This window comes from Anarhichas minor, unplaced genomic scaffold, assembly GCF_050575085.1.
Source record: "Anarhichas minor isolate MPS153535 unplaced genomic scaffold, ASM5057508v1 ptg000003l, whole genome shotgun sequence".
NCBI classification, from domain to species: Eukaryota; Metazoa; Chordata; class Actinopteri; order Perciformes; family Anarhichadidae; genus Anarhichas; species Anarhichas minor.
Window position 1 is genome coordinate 1,202,176 of NW_027466449.1, and position 14,987 is coordinate 1,217,162.

Below are 14,987 nucleotides of genomic sequence, written 5' to 3' on the forward strand. Positions count from 1 at the left end.
TGCTCATTTAATTGACCGTATTTCTAAACTGAATTTGGAGTGGATACTCCGACAACATCACTTCCGGTAAAGAACATCACTACAACCAACAAGACTGTTTGTCACTCACAGCGTCTTCCAGGCGACAGATTTCAAAGTACAATTGTGTCACAGAAATGACAGGAATTTCTTCTGAGTGGAATGTCAATATTTTATTGTTAAGATGACTCCAACTTTTTTTGGAAACACTTATCAAAAACAAATTAGCAGTTGGTATATTCAGTGCATGTAGTTACCACAGATTTTCCTGGTTGAGAACATGTGGATCAAATTGTATTATGGATATCTCTCAGGTTCCAAGGCATGTGCTCTACTTAAGAGATCATTTATCAAATGTAAAGCAACTTTATACAAACGTTGACTGACTGCAGGACATTTATAAGCCTTTGAATGATTTCAGAGTACAAAAAAAGAAGCCAAAACAAACCCCAACCACCGCATTATGGTCACACCTTTTGGCCTCCAGTCCCAGATTAGTTGAGAGACCCAATAACCGAACAGAAACTGTATTTTTTACGGAGGACTGCAGTCCAAGTCCCTGCGTGAAGAGATTCAAGCCACCGAGACATTCAATTTCAACTCTTCACACCACAAGTTTAATTCTATCATCTTGTTATCCCTTCCCCGGCGGTCTCTCTGCATTAGTCTGACTTCTCCTTCTCTTTCATGTGCAGGAAGACTATGCTGAAGACAAAGAGTCCTGCCATCATGGAGAAGACGCTGGCATAGTACGGGAAGGCTGAGGGGATGAAGCGCTCGTACTGAGTGTGCTGCAGGGGACGCACCGATACCTGTGATGAAGAAACAAAATAGCAAAAGTTAGGCCACCGTACATTTGAGCCTGGTTGTTAAATGCATTAAGTAAGAAGAGCCTCTTCCAAGCCACAGTACTCAGAAAGTAAACTTATAAATAATAGCCCAAGGCTTTGAGAGATTGCCCTACTGGTAATCACTGGGTTACTTCGTTAGATATTGGGGACATTCTTTTTTTTTTTACATCTATTACCATAAATTAACAAAAAGGTAAATAACTGGATCTTTAGTATTTCCTTCCATTTGCATTCGCCAATGTCCATGCATGATATCTGTACCGCAACCAAACCAGTATTTGTTATTTGCGTACGCCCAAGTGAAGTAAACCTTCCAATTAACTTGCCTGAGTGGTGGAGTAGAGATGTGTGTATCCCAGTCGGTTGTAGTCCACCTTGAACTGGAAGACTCCGTACACATCCGGCAGCGTGAACTGGACGCTATATTTATCTCCTAGAAGAAAGACAACACAGCATTAACAGTGGATACAGTTTGGGACCGCGAAGGTGCATACAGCTCGAACACACAAATCACAAGGGTGCAACACATTTAGACTGGAAGCATGAATTAATGTGAATGTTTTAGAACCACAGACGTACCCTTTTTCTTGAGATAAGTCCTGACGAAGGGATCGATCCTCACGAACTCAAGCTGGATGTCATCTCCGTCGAAGGGAACCCAGCGGCCCTCGGACAACATCTCAATGACAATGCTGTACTCCTGCGTGGGACGGTTTTACACTGATTAAGATGTGCACATAAAAAAACGTACACAGCCCTTCATTCAGTGGGAGACAAAACATCTTCTGGATGATTGTTCACATGAGTCTCTGAAATTTTACTCACCACAAGGTCAGTGATCGTGTATGCTGCAGGGGGATTGATCTCTCCAACAGGGTGATGGGTAACCGCTCCCACCCTGAGGACTCCGGCCTCCTTGAACACCCAGCGGGACAGCGCCTCGGCCAGCTCCATGTTCCCCGTCTGCTCGTGCCTAACAAGAGACCACGGCAAGAAGAGGAGTTCTCATTAGAACTGATCAATATATTATTGTTTGTCAGGAGGAGGATAAGACGTACGTTTACACAGCACACATTTGGAGCAGGTTTTTGTTAGGGCTGGCTCTGTTTGGACATGAAAACATTTTTGAAATACTGCCAATTAGTATAAAAAAATATCACCTGTCAGAAGCCAACATAAAAATATCTGAGTTGACATTTAAAGTTATAGTCTTACACATTACATGTTAACTACACAGGTCTTAACTGCAACACCTGAATATTCATTTAAAGACCATTTAAGAATACTTTCCTTCTACAAACTGGCTTGATGAGTTAGAAAACAGAAAAGTATGCACAACTAGAGACATTTCTCACCAGAGGAAAGTGTTTCACAATACACAGAGCTGCAGGATGAAAGGGAAAACGTGCCACCTGTTCTGTGGTCGTCCAATCAGTGTTCATAGTAAATGTTGCTTCAATTTACTACATTTACCATCAATGCTGATTTGACATCCACATAAAAATGTGGTGAATTTACCCTTTAAGGCAACCTTCAGGGAGTTTTAAGACACTGAACTGTAGGCAGCTCAAGACTCTGTTAGGACTTGCAAACGCCTGCATGAAACATGGTTGAGTAGTAAATGAACATCTGTTCACATGGCAAAAAGTGAGAATGTCGCTGATGGCGGTTTTTATTTCGTAACTGGAAGCTGTAATTACATCCATGAGACGGAAAAAGAAGGAGCGATGTGATGAACAGTGAAGACTACCTCTTGGAGCCAGGCGTGGCCTTCTGCACAGCGGAGTTGAAGAAAGCATCACTGAAGAACTCCAGGGAGCCGCTGAAAACCACTCTGGCATTGTTTCTGGCCTGAAGGCCGGCGATCATGAGGGTGTTCTTGCCAACAGCATGGGGGTACTGGAGAGGTAAAAAATATATATTATTAATCTGAAAAAAAATAATGATGTCAAAGCTTGTGTAGTTAATTTCTAAGGAAACACAAAAGTAGTTCCACTCAGGTCTCCTGTAGCCAATTACCACCTGAATAAACTTTATGAATTAAAAACATCTGATACAATTGTTATCTTTGGTGATCTTACCTGAGAGACGGGTCTGTCAGGGAAAAATGAGTAAGAAGTAGACGAGCCAGTAAGGATGTCCAAGACAAGAGGGTTCTCTGGGTCTGCCACCATGCTGCAAAGGAGGAAGGGAGGAATGGCATGTTAGTCAGACTTTATAGAGCTTCCATTACTAAACAGATGCAATGTCTCTTTCTCCAAAATCTCTGCTTCATCCAAATACAGTAAATATTCTGTGAAAAGTTCACCTAGGGAGGTGCTGCTCAAAGCAATTAAGTATTCATTCACTATATTTAATAAAGTAATAATTAAAAAACAGCGAGTGTTAATATACTGGATGTTCGGTAATACACCTTGATTACTCGGTTGCTAACATTTAAAATGTGTTGAGCTGTGCTTACCCAACACCCTTGAACAAAACAGGTCTGTTGGTGGGTTTGCCGACAATAGTTGGCGCTTTCATCAGGATCTCTGGATCAGCAACAATCAGCGTGTGCTGGAGACGGGAAGAATCACTCGTAAGTATCAACATGGAGCGTCAGCTCTAAAGACTGGATTGGAGAGACAGACTGAATGTGCCTGCTGTCTAAACAGAATTCTGCTTACGTCTCCAGAGTCAGACACGTCGTAGTTGTGATGGTCGATGACGGCAGTCTTTTCCTCATCAAACTCGATGCCGCACTCGCTGCCCAGCTCCCTCAGAGGGTCACCTATGTAACAGGAGAAGGGCATTAATATTTGCATTTTAGGAATTTTTATATAATATATTACAGAAAAGCTGTTGGAAATCAACTGACCAATATCTGAACTGGCAGCAACCAGGACGTTGCCTCCACCGTCAATAAAGGCTGTAATAGTCTCCACGTTTATATTTCCTCCAAAGTCTGAAAATGACCAAAACAGGGATACATTTTAACAATTGTTAATGTTTCAACAAGGCAAAAACATGTCTGCTATCTTCATTTTGAATTAAGTATGTGTGTGAAAGTTGTGAAATTTACCCTCAACTGATGGCGAGAAGATGATTAAATGGTCATACAGGAACTGGCCATATTTGATCAGAGATAGGGAGGGATCATCAGCCGTCTTAAATGAGATGTCAAAGCCACGATCTGAAAAGGAGAGCGACATCATCACTGAAACATCGACACACGTGTTGAACCTTTTTGCATTAACTTTAACAAAGTGGTGGAGCATTGCATTTCCAAAGGACTGGGAATTTCTATACTATAACTCCCTTGCAATATGCGCCGACATCATTGTTGAGAGAAAAGAAAATGGCAAGTGAAACCACCAAAATCATGTATGTTTGACTTCCTATGTACAGTGTAGATTCCTTGTCTACCAATATTAAAAATTCTACTGCCTGAATAAAACTTTATGTTACCTGCTCACAAATCTTCTCAAAGGGACAGGGTACCCCAAAATCAAAACTACATAACTTGTGAGCAATTTCAAGTAGGAACTATTTTCTTGCAACCATAGTTCTTACATGGAACAAGGTCTGTGGATTATCTTGAGCCACCGGGTCATGATTTCTGGAAAGAGACATTGCGATTGAGTGGTTTTTTTTGGTGCTTTAAAAGCCAAGTGCCCATATCAAAAATATCTATTTTTATTTTTATTTTTTTTATTTTTTTTTAAATTGTATTTTTGATTTGTGTGAGAACTGTCCCTTTAAGAAAAATAGCTGAAGATGGATTGACAAGCCCATTTACAGTGTATTAGCCATAGAGTGTATATAAGAAGGCATCAGCATGCAGAACATTAGTTAATTCAGGATAACATGTTAGCATCCTGTTAACAACCTTATTTATATTCAAATGAAGGTAATATACATGAATCTTCGATCAATTGCATCGGGCATAATTGAATATTTGATTGCTGATCATTGTCTCAAATTATTCATTATTTGGTGTACTTGAAGTATGCCCCGTTTCAATTAAATGCAGAGTAAGTTAACATGACCAAGCAAGTACTACACTACCATTGATTAGTTAAAAATACAGCGCCTTGAATTACGTTTTGCTTGACACAGCAAACACAATGCAGCTAAAACGTTAGCATGCTTGTGCTGCATAACGCTCGAGCACAAAAGGCTCTAACTTTATATTCCCTGCCAGAAACCTGTTAGCAATACAAGGGGAGATCTATAAGAGTATAAAGGAGAGTATTTAAGGATGTAAAAAGCGCGAATCTCGCATCTTACTGACCTGCCAGACTGCGGAAGAAGATTGAATGGGTGTCTCTGATATTGACGTTGTCCAGAAGAACCAACGTTTTACCGTCAGCCGAAGCACACGGCAACATGGAAGCTAACGAAACGAATAGAATGATACTGGCGTCCAAAAGTCTGAACCTCCTTTGGGTCGTCATTCCGTTCCGTTTTTTGGACGATAATAAAGGACCGGGCTGGCTCGTCTGCACGACTGCTGTCAACGACGCCATTTTGCTGCAGAAGTCGACGTCAGCGTTAGGAGTCGACTTAACTTTGACCCCAATATCCAGCCAATCACCGAGAGGAACGCGTCCTTCTGGGTTCCGCCTCAGCCAATGGGATGAGAGCTTTATTATAAGACTGACCATCACGGAAGTAAAGTGTGGCGACATATAAAACAACTTATTGTGCTGTATTCCTGGAAGGTGACTTATTTTCCTTAATGAATTTATACATTTTATTACTTAACATACCTTTCCATGATATTCTGAGAGCAATGCAAACTTAAAGGAAACATAACAGCACATTGTTTTTACATAAAATAACAGCACAACACGAGGCTGGTCAGACTGTGCAGATTCTTTATTGATGAGATGATGACGACTTCCAGTGAGCCTAAGCAATGTTACTGATATCTACTGGGGCATCTTACAGGTGCTAATATAAGCAGACAAAATTATGACGTAAAACCATTGGTGATAGGGAACCTTCTTCATACTATTATGACCAGTTTACCGCAGAACCAGAAAAACAACTGTCTTGGTATCAATGTGAAACTGAGAATTGTTGACCAGGTTGTCATCTCCTTGTATATTTCTTTCTTTCTCTTGAAGCAGAGGTTAATTAAGACATTTTTTAGAGGACACATTACAAATATACAAATATTATACATGAACAGCATTTACAGTGTTTGACAGTATACAAATCCATGACATCCCACTTCTGGAAAGAATCAATCTTCAGTACCCCGACATGTTAATGTAGATAATCTCTGTATAATGTGATTTTCAGGAAAATACTTACAACTAAGTACAATAAAATATTTTGACCATTTAAGGGAAATGTACATATATCTCTGAGTGAAATGGAAAAATAACACAGAGGCCTTTCTCTAAGTGAATCGTGATGTAAATACAAAGGACACTGCATAGTCCTGCATTTCATTCTAAAAATAAACAGACTATACAACATAGTATAAACATCTCTGGAAGAATTATCAACAATATTTACCTAATCACTGGACGTCATCTCATTTCTGGAATTAGGACTGCAAAACACATGCTTTTTGAACATTCATTCAAAGATAAAATTGTGTGTATGTTACAAATCCAGTTTAGATTTATTCAAACATCATAGCATGTTGAAACTCTGAGGCTTTATCAACTCAATTCATTTCTTCATATTTCCTTCTGCTGCTCCACTAAGCCTCACTCTCACATTCCATCTCCTCTTGTTTCTCCTCCTCTACCTCTGCTGCAGCTTCATCTTTTCCTTCTGTGTGGATCTCAGTGTGAGTTTCCACCTCTTCATCCTCCCTCCCCTCCTCATGAATTACCTCTCCAGTCTCTTCTCCTTGTGTCTCCCCCACTATCTCTCCCTCTGCCTCTTCCTCTCCCTCTCCCTCCTGGGCACGGAAGATCAGGTCACCTTCCTGGATGACTTGTTCAGCTGTGGGTTGCCACGTTGTGGCAGAATCCCCCTCAGCGGTGGTGGCTGTGGTGTATTGGTAGAAGTCAGAATCTGCCTGAAACATGACCAAGGCCTGAGCTGTGTGGATGCGTACGTGCTGGGCCAGGGAGCTGGCGTCCAAGAATTTATCACCACATGAATCACAAGCGTACAAGATCTGGGTGTTGGGGTCTGGGAACAGAAGAAGAGTTGACAAAGTTAGCGATGAAAGTTACCTCCTGGAGGGTCTGACAACCTCTGTGCTTTTCAGTGATCTGGCTTAGAATGAAAATTAAATATGGTCATGTTGCAGAGATGTCTTAGCCTACACGTCATATTCTATAGACTCAAGAAAACATCTTTGTTTGGTACCTATCCAAGACAAAAGCAACACCATTATCATTTCAATGTTGTTCAATGAAAATGAGAATAACGATGTAAAAATGATCATTACGTCTAATATCTTAAAACATATCGCAATTGCAGTATCAGTCAAAAGTAAGATTAGATATTATTTTCAAAATCGTTGTGCCCTTCTTCATAGTTCAGTTCAAGCATTTTAAGATATAATATAAGATAGATGTTATTTGGTCTGTGCGTTTTAAAAGGTACAATTTATATTCTATGCAGAAGACCTAATATAGGAATTATTGTGTTTTAAATAGGAAATATAATTAACGTCCTTGAGCCGTTTCTGTTAAATGTGTTGATAGTTGATGCTGTACACCGTGATAACTCAACCCGTATACCAGTTCTGCCCAAATCCAGAGTTCAGATTGGAATAATGCTGCTGCACCAAGGCAGCAAACAGGATCAGCAATGATGGTTTTCTAAAGCTTAGTATTATTCAAATACAGCTGCTTGAGTACTGTACATACTGTCCAGTGATTTCCTTGTAGTCTTACCTGCTTCATGCACTTTCTCTACTGCCTTGGTTATTTCAGCTTTCAAAGCCTCCGTCTCGTCTGCAGACTCTGAAGCAGCCATTGGAACTACTGTAAACAGACACATGACACAAAGTAAACAAACACTCAACACTGTCTAAGACCTTTAATTCTCATGATTCTTTTATTTTCTGCAGATGTCCATTGGACAGCAGCAGCAATTGTCACAGATTCAACCCCAGGATATGTAAGTATTTCCCCTAATATCATAAGACGCTGTCGGACCTGTCAGCTGAGCTACCGCACTGGCTGCCAGGGCCTCAGTTGCCAGGGTGACGATGTCCTCTGTGGTGACGGTGACTATGTTGATCTCGCTGTCGGAGGTGGACGCCCCCGCGCATCCGTCGGCCCCCTCGTCCGCGCTGCCCCCGGAAATCACCAGCCGCTTCATGCCGGCCTTGCCTTGGTGGACGGTCTTAACGTGGGAGCGCAGGTTGTCCACCCGGTTGAACCCTCTGCCGCATTTATCACACAGGAAAGGCTTCTCCCCTGAGAGAGCGGGACGGAGAAAAAAGAATCAACTGACGACGTCAGGGTGAAAGCTGCGAGCTCTGCTGGATGCCTCCCTATTTCCACCTTTAGCCATAAGTCCCATAATTCTTTGACACTAGTTTTGTCCTTACCCGTGTGAATGATGATGTGCTTCGACAGGTCTCCCACATTAACAAATGCCTTGTTGCACATCTGACACTTGTGCGGCCGGACATTGTCGTGATGCCGGATGTGATTGGCCAGTTGACTGGACTGCACGAACCTGTCCGGAGACAAACATAAAATGCACCTCTCATCAAACATTTTCTCACTTACTTAGCTGTAGATAACGATCTGCTCCTGCTCTGTAGCATGCCATTAAATAGCTGGTTGTTTTATCTTGTTTTTTGCTGATGTTCGCGCATCTGTTCTTATTTAACGTGTTTTATTGTGACATGGGTCGGGTGTTGATGCAGCAATTATCCCTATCTTGAATTCTCTCCCATGGTAGACAATAAAGTAACCTTAAGATAACACTTAAAACCAAAAGTTAATGTTCTCTGCTCTCTCTCTTCACACAAATCTCCTTGTTAGGTAAACTCAGGTTATATTCCCCAAGCACAAGTGACGAAAAAAAAAACAGCCTTTGTTACAGCACTGATTTATCTGCTTGCTGACCTTTTGCCACAGCGATCACACACGTAGGGTTTCTCTCCCGTGTGCTGGCGGACGTGAGCGATGAGTGAGCTGGCCTGCGTGAAGGCCTTGCCACAGATGAGACAGACGCAGGGCTTCTCTCCTGTAGAACATGAATTAGAGAGTCACAATGGTGGGATGTAAATAATATATGTGCAGGAGTTTCAGATTGAAAACGGACGCGTTGCTTTCACATTCCATAGTCTCTCTGAATGTCATGGAAGTACCTGTGTGGATGCGCTCATGCCGCTGCAGAGCTCCAGGGTCGCTGAAAGCTCTATGGCAGTGCATGCAGATGTACGGTTTCTCCCCACTGTGGACTCGCAGGTGTCTCTTCAGATTTCCTAAAAAGCACATACCACCATCACACAAAGGTTCGACCAAATGCCTCAAAGCAAAAGTCAAAAACTCAAAGTCAACTTGCTCCAGATAACGTGCAGGCAGACTGAAAGCAGCTGGAATTGTGTTTGCTCCAAATAAATGGTTGAAAAAACACATCTGTCACTGTCTTGTTAACACCACTAGTAGCATCTTACTGACTTCAACTGAAATCACGTGACAACAGTGGGGGTGGGGGTCGCTTATTGTCATCATCAATGTACCCGTTAAAAAAAGTTCCAAACCCAAAGAAATACAATTTACAATAATAAAGAAAGCTGCAAATCCTCACGTTTGAGAGAGTTTAGGTAGAATTTCAGTTTGATGACAAACAGACGTAAACATCATTCAAGAAAATATGGTCCGTACTATCTCCTTACCTGAAGTAGTAAACTGTTTGCCACATTCCTTGCACTTGAGAGGCCCGTCTGTGATATGGATCTTTAAGTGAGCCTTCAGATTTCCCGGCTAGGAAAAACACAAAATCAAGTATCTAGTTGGTTAACACACTCAACATAATATTCGCAGTAACACATCACTGAATTTGATGTACATGTGGCTACCGAATTGTTGATACCAAACCTTCACAGACATGTTATTACCTGGTTGAAGCGTTTGTCGCAGTGTGAACACCTGTTGCCTTTCTCCGTGTCGTGCGTCTCCAGGTGTCGCATCTTGGCGGTGGGGTCAGAGAAAGCCTTATCGCAGTAGTCGCAGTGGTACGGCTTCTCGCCGCTGTGCACCAGCTGGTGGCGCTTCAGGTTGCCAGACGTGGTGAAGAGCTTGCCGCACATTTCGCAGCTGTACCGCGCTTCGCCCGTGTGGCGTTTGCGGTGCAGGTTGAGCAGGCTGATCTGGCGGTAGCTCTTCCCGCAAGTCGAGCAGCAGTACGGCTTGAGAGGGCTAGGAGGCAGCAAGGAGCGCAATTTAAGACACAGGCCAGACAGGGCAGATGTCGGCGAACTAAATGTAAAACAAAGCAATTCACCTGTGTGTTTTCTCGTGGGCTTTACAGGCCGCAGGGTCAGAGAAAGCTTTGTTGCAATCCCGACAGCTGAACGGCTTCTCTCCTGTGTGAATACGCATGTGTCTCTTGAAATTGCCAGTGTGGGTGAATTTCTTCCCGCAGTCCTGAGAGGAAGAAAATGTGTCATGAAGAGTGAGCAAAACCTATTCATGCAAAGATTTCTATGCAAATGTCACCAACATGTTTGCATAAAAGCCCCCGGCATCAGCAACGGTTCCATGTTTGATGCAGATATATTCGCTTTGATGCATTTTGATATGACAGCGATGAGTCATTCCAGAGCTCATGGCTCAAAGTTGATGACATTTACTTTTAATGCACAAGCTAAGAACAGCATTAAATCTGAAAAATATTTAACACTAAAGATAAGAAATGAAAAATTGTAAATGCACCCGGTCACTTCCCTCCTGCACCCAGACTGATATTCCTCACCTCACATTCGTGTGTCACGGAGCTGTAAGGCTTTGACTCGGATCGGCTGCTCATAGACGCTGACAAATTCTGTCCTCCTTCTCTCTCGCTGCCCGAATTGACCCCTTCCATCTCGTCATCTTCCTCTCCAGACCCCTCTTCATCGTCGGCTTCCCCGTCGCCGGTCTCCTCGCAGTCGTCCTCCGGTTCATCTGCAACTTCTGCCGGCTCCGCCACCCTCTTCTGGGGTTTGGTCTTTGATGTGCCTTCTTCCTCTGAGTCATTGTCTACGAGGGCGACGACAGGGAAGTCTTGAAAATGACATACTGTCTGAGTATGACATGAGTATTGACTGCAAATAACAGATAAATAGCCTCCTATACCTGGATTTGAATGTAAGACGAACACTCAGGAATTTAGAATAATTACACTAGATCTATTGAAAACTCTTCTAAATGTATCAATTTCCTTGACCTTTTCTATCTGGAATATGTTTCTGCACGATGATTCTCAACAAATTCCATAAGCAGTGGAAAGCTAAGAAGAAACGGGGGTTGTTTGGGTTGTTGCAGCGGAGCGAACTATCTCAGCCTGCTCACCAGGTGGGAAGTTTCGTCGAGGAGGTTTTCTGATCCGTCTCCCCCGAGAGCTCATGTAGGATGAGCTGCCAGCAGAGTTCAGCTGGGATTCTGTAGTCAAATAGAAAATATTTCTGTTTAAAAAGAGCAACTCTGTGATAATATACATTTGGAGCTGAAACGCCAAATGGGCGGATTCAAAGTCCTTCTATTACTACGCACTTACTGGGAGCGTAGTCAGCATCAGAGGGGTCGTCCTGAAATACAGGTGCATCTTGTGCAGCGCTTTCCTCCTCCTTCTTTACGGATATCTTCTTTTGGGCAGAAACGGGGGTGGTTTTGGGGGCTCGTCCTCGGCCCGAGTGGGCTCTGGCCGGGTTGGGTGAAGGAACAGTCTGTTGTGTCTCGGTGGAGACGTCTTCTTTCACATTTTCCTGATTTTGTGCAGGCTTTTTGTCTTCCGTGGGCGTGCAGGGACTCTCCTCTGCTTGAGATGCCACTTCTGCCAGGTCACTCTCCAGGTCCTCCCTCTGCTCTACTTCACCTTGTTTCTCTTCTGGTTTGTTCGTAAAGAAAAAAGGAATCATCAGGCTCCATATTTTACACTTGGTGAATTTGAATTTGATAAGGCTAATATCGTAGCATTAACAACAAAAAGTAACCAGATTAGACTGATCAATCGCCAGATGTGAATCTTAATAAAAAGGTTAATATCAGCTCATTATAATAACAGTTAACTTAGACCAATGCCTGAGCAACAGTTTAGAATTTAAAGCTCCGACTTTGTAATTCTAATAAATGCAGCAAAAGTATGTTATTTTTAATGACTGCTTCTAACTATGGAGATGGTGGAATTACCTCGTTAATAACATAATCACAGGAAGCCTCATGTCATGGAAAGATTGTTAAATTCATTCAACACAGAAAACGTATCTTACCCCTTTCTACACCAGCAACAAATGATTGACCTGGTTCAGCACCTGTGAAATTGAGGGCACGGATCATTTAAAAGGTTCAGACATGAAAGTTTGATGCATTAATCTGGACTCACCAACGGCAAAATCCAGTGTTATGAGGGACGGAGCAGGATTTGCAACTGACTGGTACGCAGAGCAGGCATTTACAATTTCTTGCATCTGTAGAAAGTTTGCAACAGCCAGCACGTCTTCTACATTCTGTGGACTTAAAGTCAGCTTGGCTGTGTACATAAACTCCAGGACCTGACCCAAACCTGCAACGATAAACAATACAGGTCTGGTTATACAGCAGTAATGCTGGGGTACATTAACTATTATTAAAGTAAAGCACTGCGACGGTATGCAAACTCAGAGCACTGAAAGCTGGATATAACAAGGACATATAGTGTACATGTGAAAGTATCCAGAGATACGTGTCCAAAGGCTGATGGGAACACACCTGCTGCATTGCTGATGTCCAGGTGCACCACATCTTTCTGGTCCAGGAACAGGGTGCGGAAGTAGACACTGCAGGCCGCCAGCACGGCTTTGTGGGCCTTGAAGTCCACCCCGTCCACAACAAAGGTGCAGTCACACAGCATGCCCTGTCTGCGCTGGCGGTTCAGCTGCTCCAGAACTTTCCCACTGTGCCATGGGAACTCCATCGTCCCGAAGCCTCGAGGAGGGTGGACGAGGCTGGCTGCTCTGTGGAAACAGATAGTCGGCTTGACTAGTTTGTCTTTACACCGGCATGACATCCAATCATTGTCGTTCACCTCTGATAGCTCTGTTTCTTCCAACTTTTTCCCCTGTTAAAAGGTTTTTTGGGGGGAGTTCTTCCTTATTGCAATCAAGGGTCAAAGAACAGTAGCCCTATTTCTATTTCTAACTATCCTCACTTCACTATTGTATCTGACCACATTAAAAACAAGTTTTAAGAACTAGGACTATGTATCTTGCAACTCACTTCTATTTCCATGTACAACAGCATCAGTGTTAGGTCGATTAGATACACTATCAGTTTGAAAAATAATCACATTTGTATTGAGGTTTGTCTTTATTTATTTTTGTAAAAAAAAGTGTGTCTTCTGTGTGCTGTACTGTTGGTGAATGACGGTCTCATAATGGTTGTAAATGTCAGGCTCCTTTACAGGACAGCACCAAGAAATACTAGAGAGAGATACAATTTCAACCCCAAACGTTTAAACAACGAAAACACATTAAATTCAAAATACGTTAACGTCCGTTAAATAACATTGTCGAATGTACAAAATGGGTCACTACCATGAAATAAAATGCAAGTGAGCTAACAAAAATGATGAATAATAATGAACTGCCATGATGGCCAGGCTATTGGACACATACTATCGGAATTCAAGAGTGCAGTCAACATGTTTCGTAACTGTAAATTCGGTTTCTTTAAAAGTTTTGACAGCTTGGTTTGACGGTGCAATACATCGATTACAATTCCTCCATCCTTGTAGCTTTGTTATCGGGGATTAATTTAGCGTGCCTTAACATGCATGTAGTGAAGGGACAAGATGGCGGACCGACGAGCAGGGCCTGTACTCATCCCTTGTTGTTTTCTCAGCTAGCTCGCTAACTTCGCTTTATTCAAGCGCCATTTTAATAAAGAACACCTCCTGAATTACCTCCTTATTGTCGCTTCTTCACTCTGGGTTCAAACTGCTGCTCGGGCGGTGATATTGAGTGTTTTGCTCAGTTAGGAAAACAGACCCAATCGAGTTTTTCGGTGATCGATCCTGCCCCGTTCAGTCCATCCACCGCCATCTTCCTCTCTCTGATCGATTGATAGGGACCGCCGGATGTATCACAGGAGCACGCGCAGTGTGAATACATGCGGTGCCTATGACGACCATGTGGTGGCGCAATATGCTCGCGCTATTTGATCCACACCATTGATGATAAAAAAAGTTGTTCTGTACGTCACGTAACGAGGTTACACACAAAACAACCACCAGCAGCAACACATTAGATGTCATTAAACTGATTGAGCCATTGATGTAGCCTGCTGAATGGTAAAAGCATAAAAACAAATTGGCTTTTAATCTTAAATGTTGTAAATTAAAAATCATAGTGTGGGCTATACTATACAAACGTGCAGGGTGTGCAAGGTCTTTTAAGAATAATGACGTGTAATCACTTCCAAAGCACTCTCCAAGGGAACATAAAAAGCATTAATTTCATTGCTACTTAGTTACAGTACAACATATGCTAAAGCATGGTGTGATGTGATCTTTCACAGGGAGCAGCATGCCAAAATGTAAAGGCTGAAGACTGACTGAAACATGTAGTCAATTACAGGCACATAACAAAGGCGTCAAAATGATTTTTGCTTATTCATTTGATAAGTGACAGGCACATTAATAAAAACATTTCTGTAAATGTGCCAGAGTTAGCCAAAAGGCAATTTTTCATCTGTAGTCCCTTGAATAGAGCCTTTGAAATTCCTTGTATGTTCAACATACATGGCAATAAACGGTTCTGATTGAAATCCGAAAGAGTAGTTTACCTCACTGCTTACCGCAGCTTTAGGCCTAAATTTACTTTATGTCGATATATGGTGAAGAAATAAATGGTGTTGGGTCAATCATGCTTCAAAAATAGGTTATTATTTCATTGGTATGTTGCATAAAAACAGGCATAGTTAAATTCTGGTTCTGTTCTAAAAAATACATCTTGGACAGCGT

General features: G+C 42.3%; 2 protein-coding genes across 4 annotated transcripts; both read right to left on the minus strand.

Annotated features, from left to right (window-relative positions):
• Nucleotides 1-165: 165 nt before the first annotated feature.
• ddost (dolichyl-diphosphooligosaccharide--protein glycosyltransferase subunit (non-catalytic)) lies at nucleotides 166-5,408 on the minus strand. Its single transcript, XM_076092918.1, has 11 exons — nucleotides 5,143-5,408; nucleotides 3,931-4,041; nucleotides 3,727-3,813; nucleotides 3,536-3,639; nucleotides 3,331-3,425; nucleotides 2,951-3,044; nucleotides 2,620-2,768; nucleotides 1,695-1,842; nucleotides 1,449-1,569; nucleotides 1,196-1,302; nucleotides 166-830 (listed from the first exon to the last, which is right to left on the minus strand). Exons 1-11 carry the CDS (start codon nucleotides 5,375-5,377, stop codon nucleotides 681-683), a joined length of 1,401 nt encoding a protein of 466 aa, XP_075949033.1. The 5' UTR covers nucleotides 5,378-5,408; the 3' UTR covers nucleotides 166-680.
• A 303-nt stretch (nucleotides 5,409-5,711) lies between these two features.
• Nucleotides 5,712-14,096, minus strand: zbtb17 (zinc finger and BTB domain containing 17). Of its 3 annotated transcripts, none has more exons than XM_076092939.1 (16): nucleotides 13,929-14,096; nucleotides 12,737-12,976; nucleotides 12,372-12,551; nucleotides 12,259-12,300; nucleotides 11,547-11,876; nucleotides 11,342-11,431; nucleotides 10,764-11,053; nucleotides 10,293-10,435; nucleotides 9,907-10,207; nucleotides 9,685-9,772; nucleotides 9,154-9,270; nucleotides 8,909-9,029; nucleotides 8,383-8,513; nucleotides 7,985-8,248; nucleotides 7,721-7,810; nucleotides 5,712-7,007 (listed from the first exon to the last, which is right to left on the minus strand). In XM_076092939.1, the coding sequence occupies exons 2-16, from the start codon at nucleotides 12,939-12,941 to the stop codon at nucleotides 6,568-6,570; spliced, it is 2,832 nt and encodes a 943-aa protein (XP_075949054.1). In that variant the 5' UTR covers nucleotides 12,942-12,976; nucleotides 13,929-14,096; the 3' UTR covers nucleotides 5,712-6,567. The 3 variants fall into 3 exon arrangements, with proteins under 3 accessions (XP_075949054.1, XP_075949063.1, XP_075949044.1); XM_076092948.1 differs by having other exon boundaries at nucleotides 10,764-11,029; nucleotides 12,737-12,981; XM_076092929.1 differs by having other exon boundaries at nucleotides 12,737-12,981.
• Nucleotides 14,097-14,987: the final 891 nt, after the last annotated feature.

Bases quoted from the DNA above. Each gene is read 5' to 3' on its own strand.
- ddost (XM_076092918.1), bottom strand. From the start codon at position 5,377: ATGGCGTCGTTGACAGCAGTCGTGCAGACGAGCCAGCCCGGTCCTTTA. The intron at 1,843-2,619 runs GTAGTCTTCACT...GTCTCTTGTTAG, and splicing joins GCCACGCCTGGCTCCAAGAG to GCACGAGCAGACGGGGAACA. The intron at 1,570-1,694 runs GTGAGTAAAATT...CGTCCCACGCAG, and splicing joins ACACGATCACTGACCTTGTG to GAGTACAGCATTGTCATTGA.
- zbtb17 (XM_076092939.1), bottom strand. From the start codon at position 12,941: ATGGAGTTCCCATGGCACAGTGGGAAAGTTCTGGAGCAGCTGAACCGC. The intron at 9,773-9,906 runs GTAATAACATGT...TGTTTTTCCTAG, and splicing joins GCGACAAACGCTTCAACCAG to CCGGGAAATCTGAAGGCTCA. The intron at 8,249-8,382 runs GTAAGGACAAAA...CCGCTCTCTCAG, and splicing joins GCACATCATCATTCACACGG to GGGAGAAGCCTTTCCTGTGT.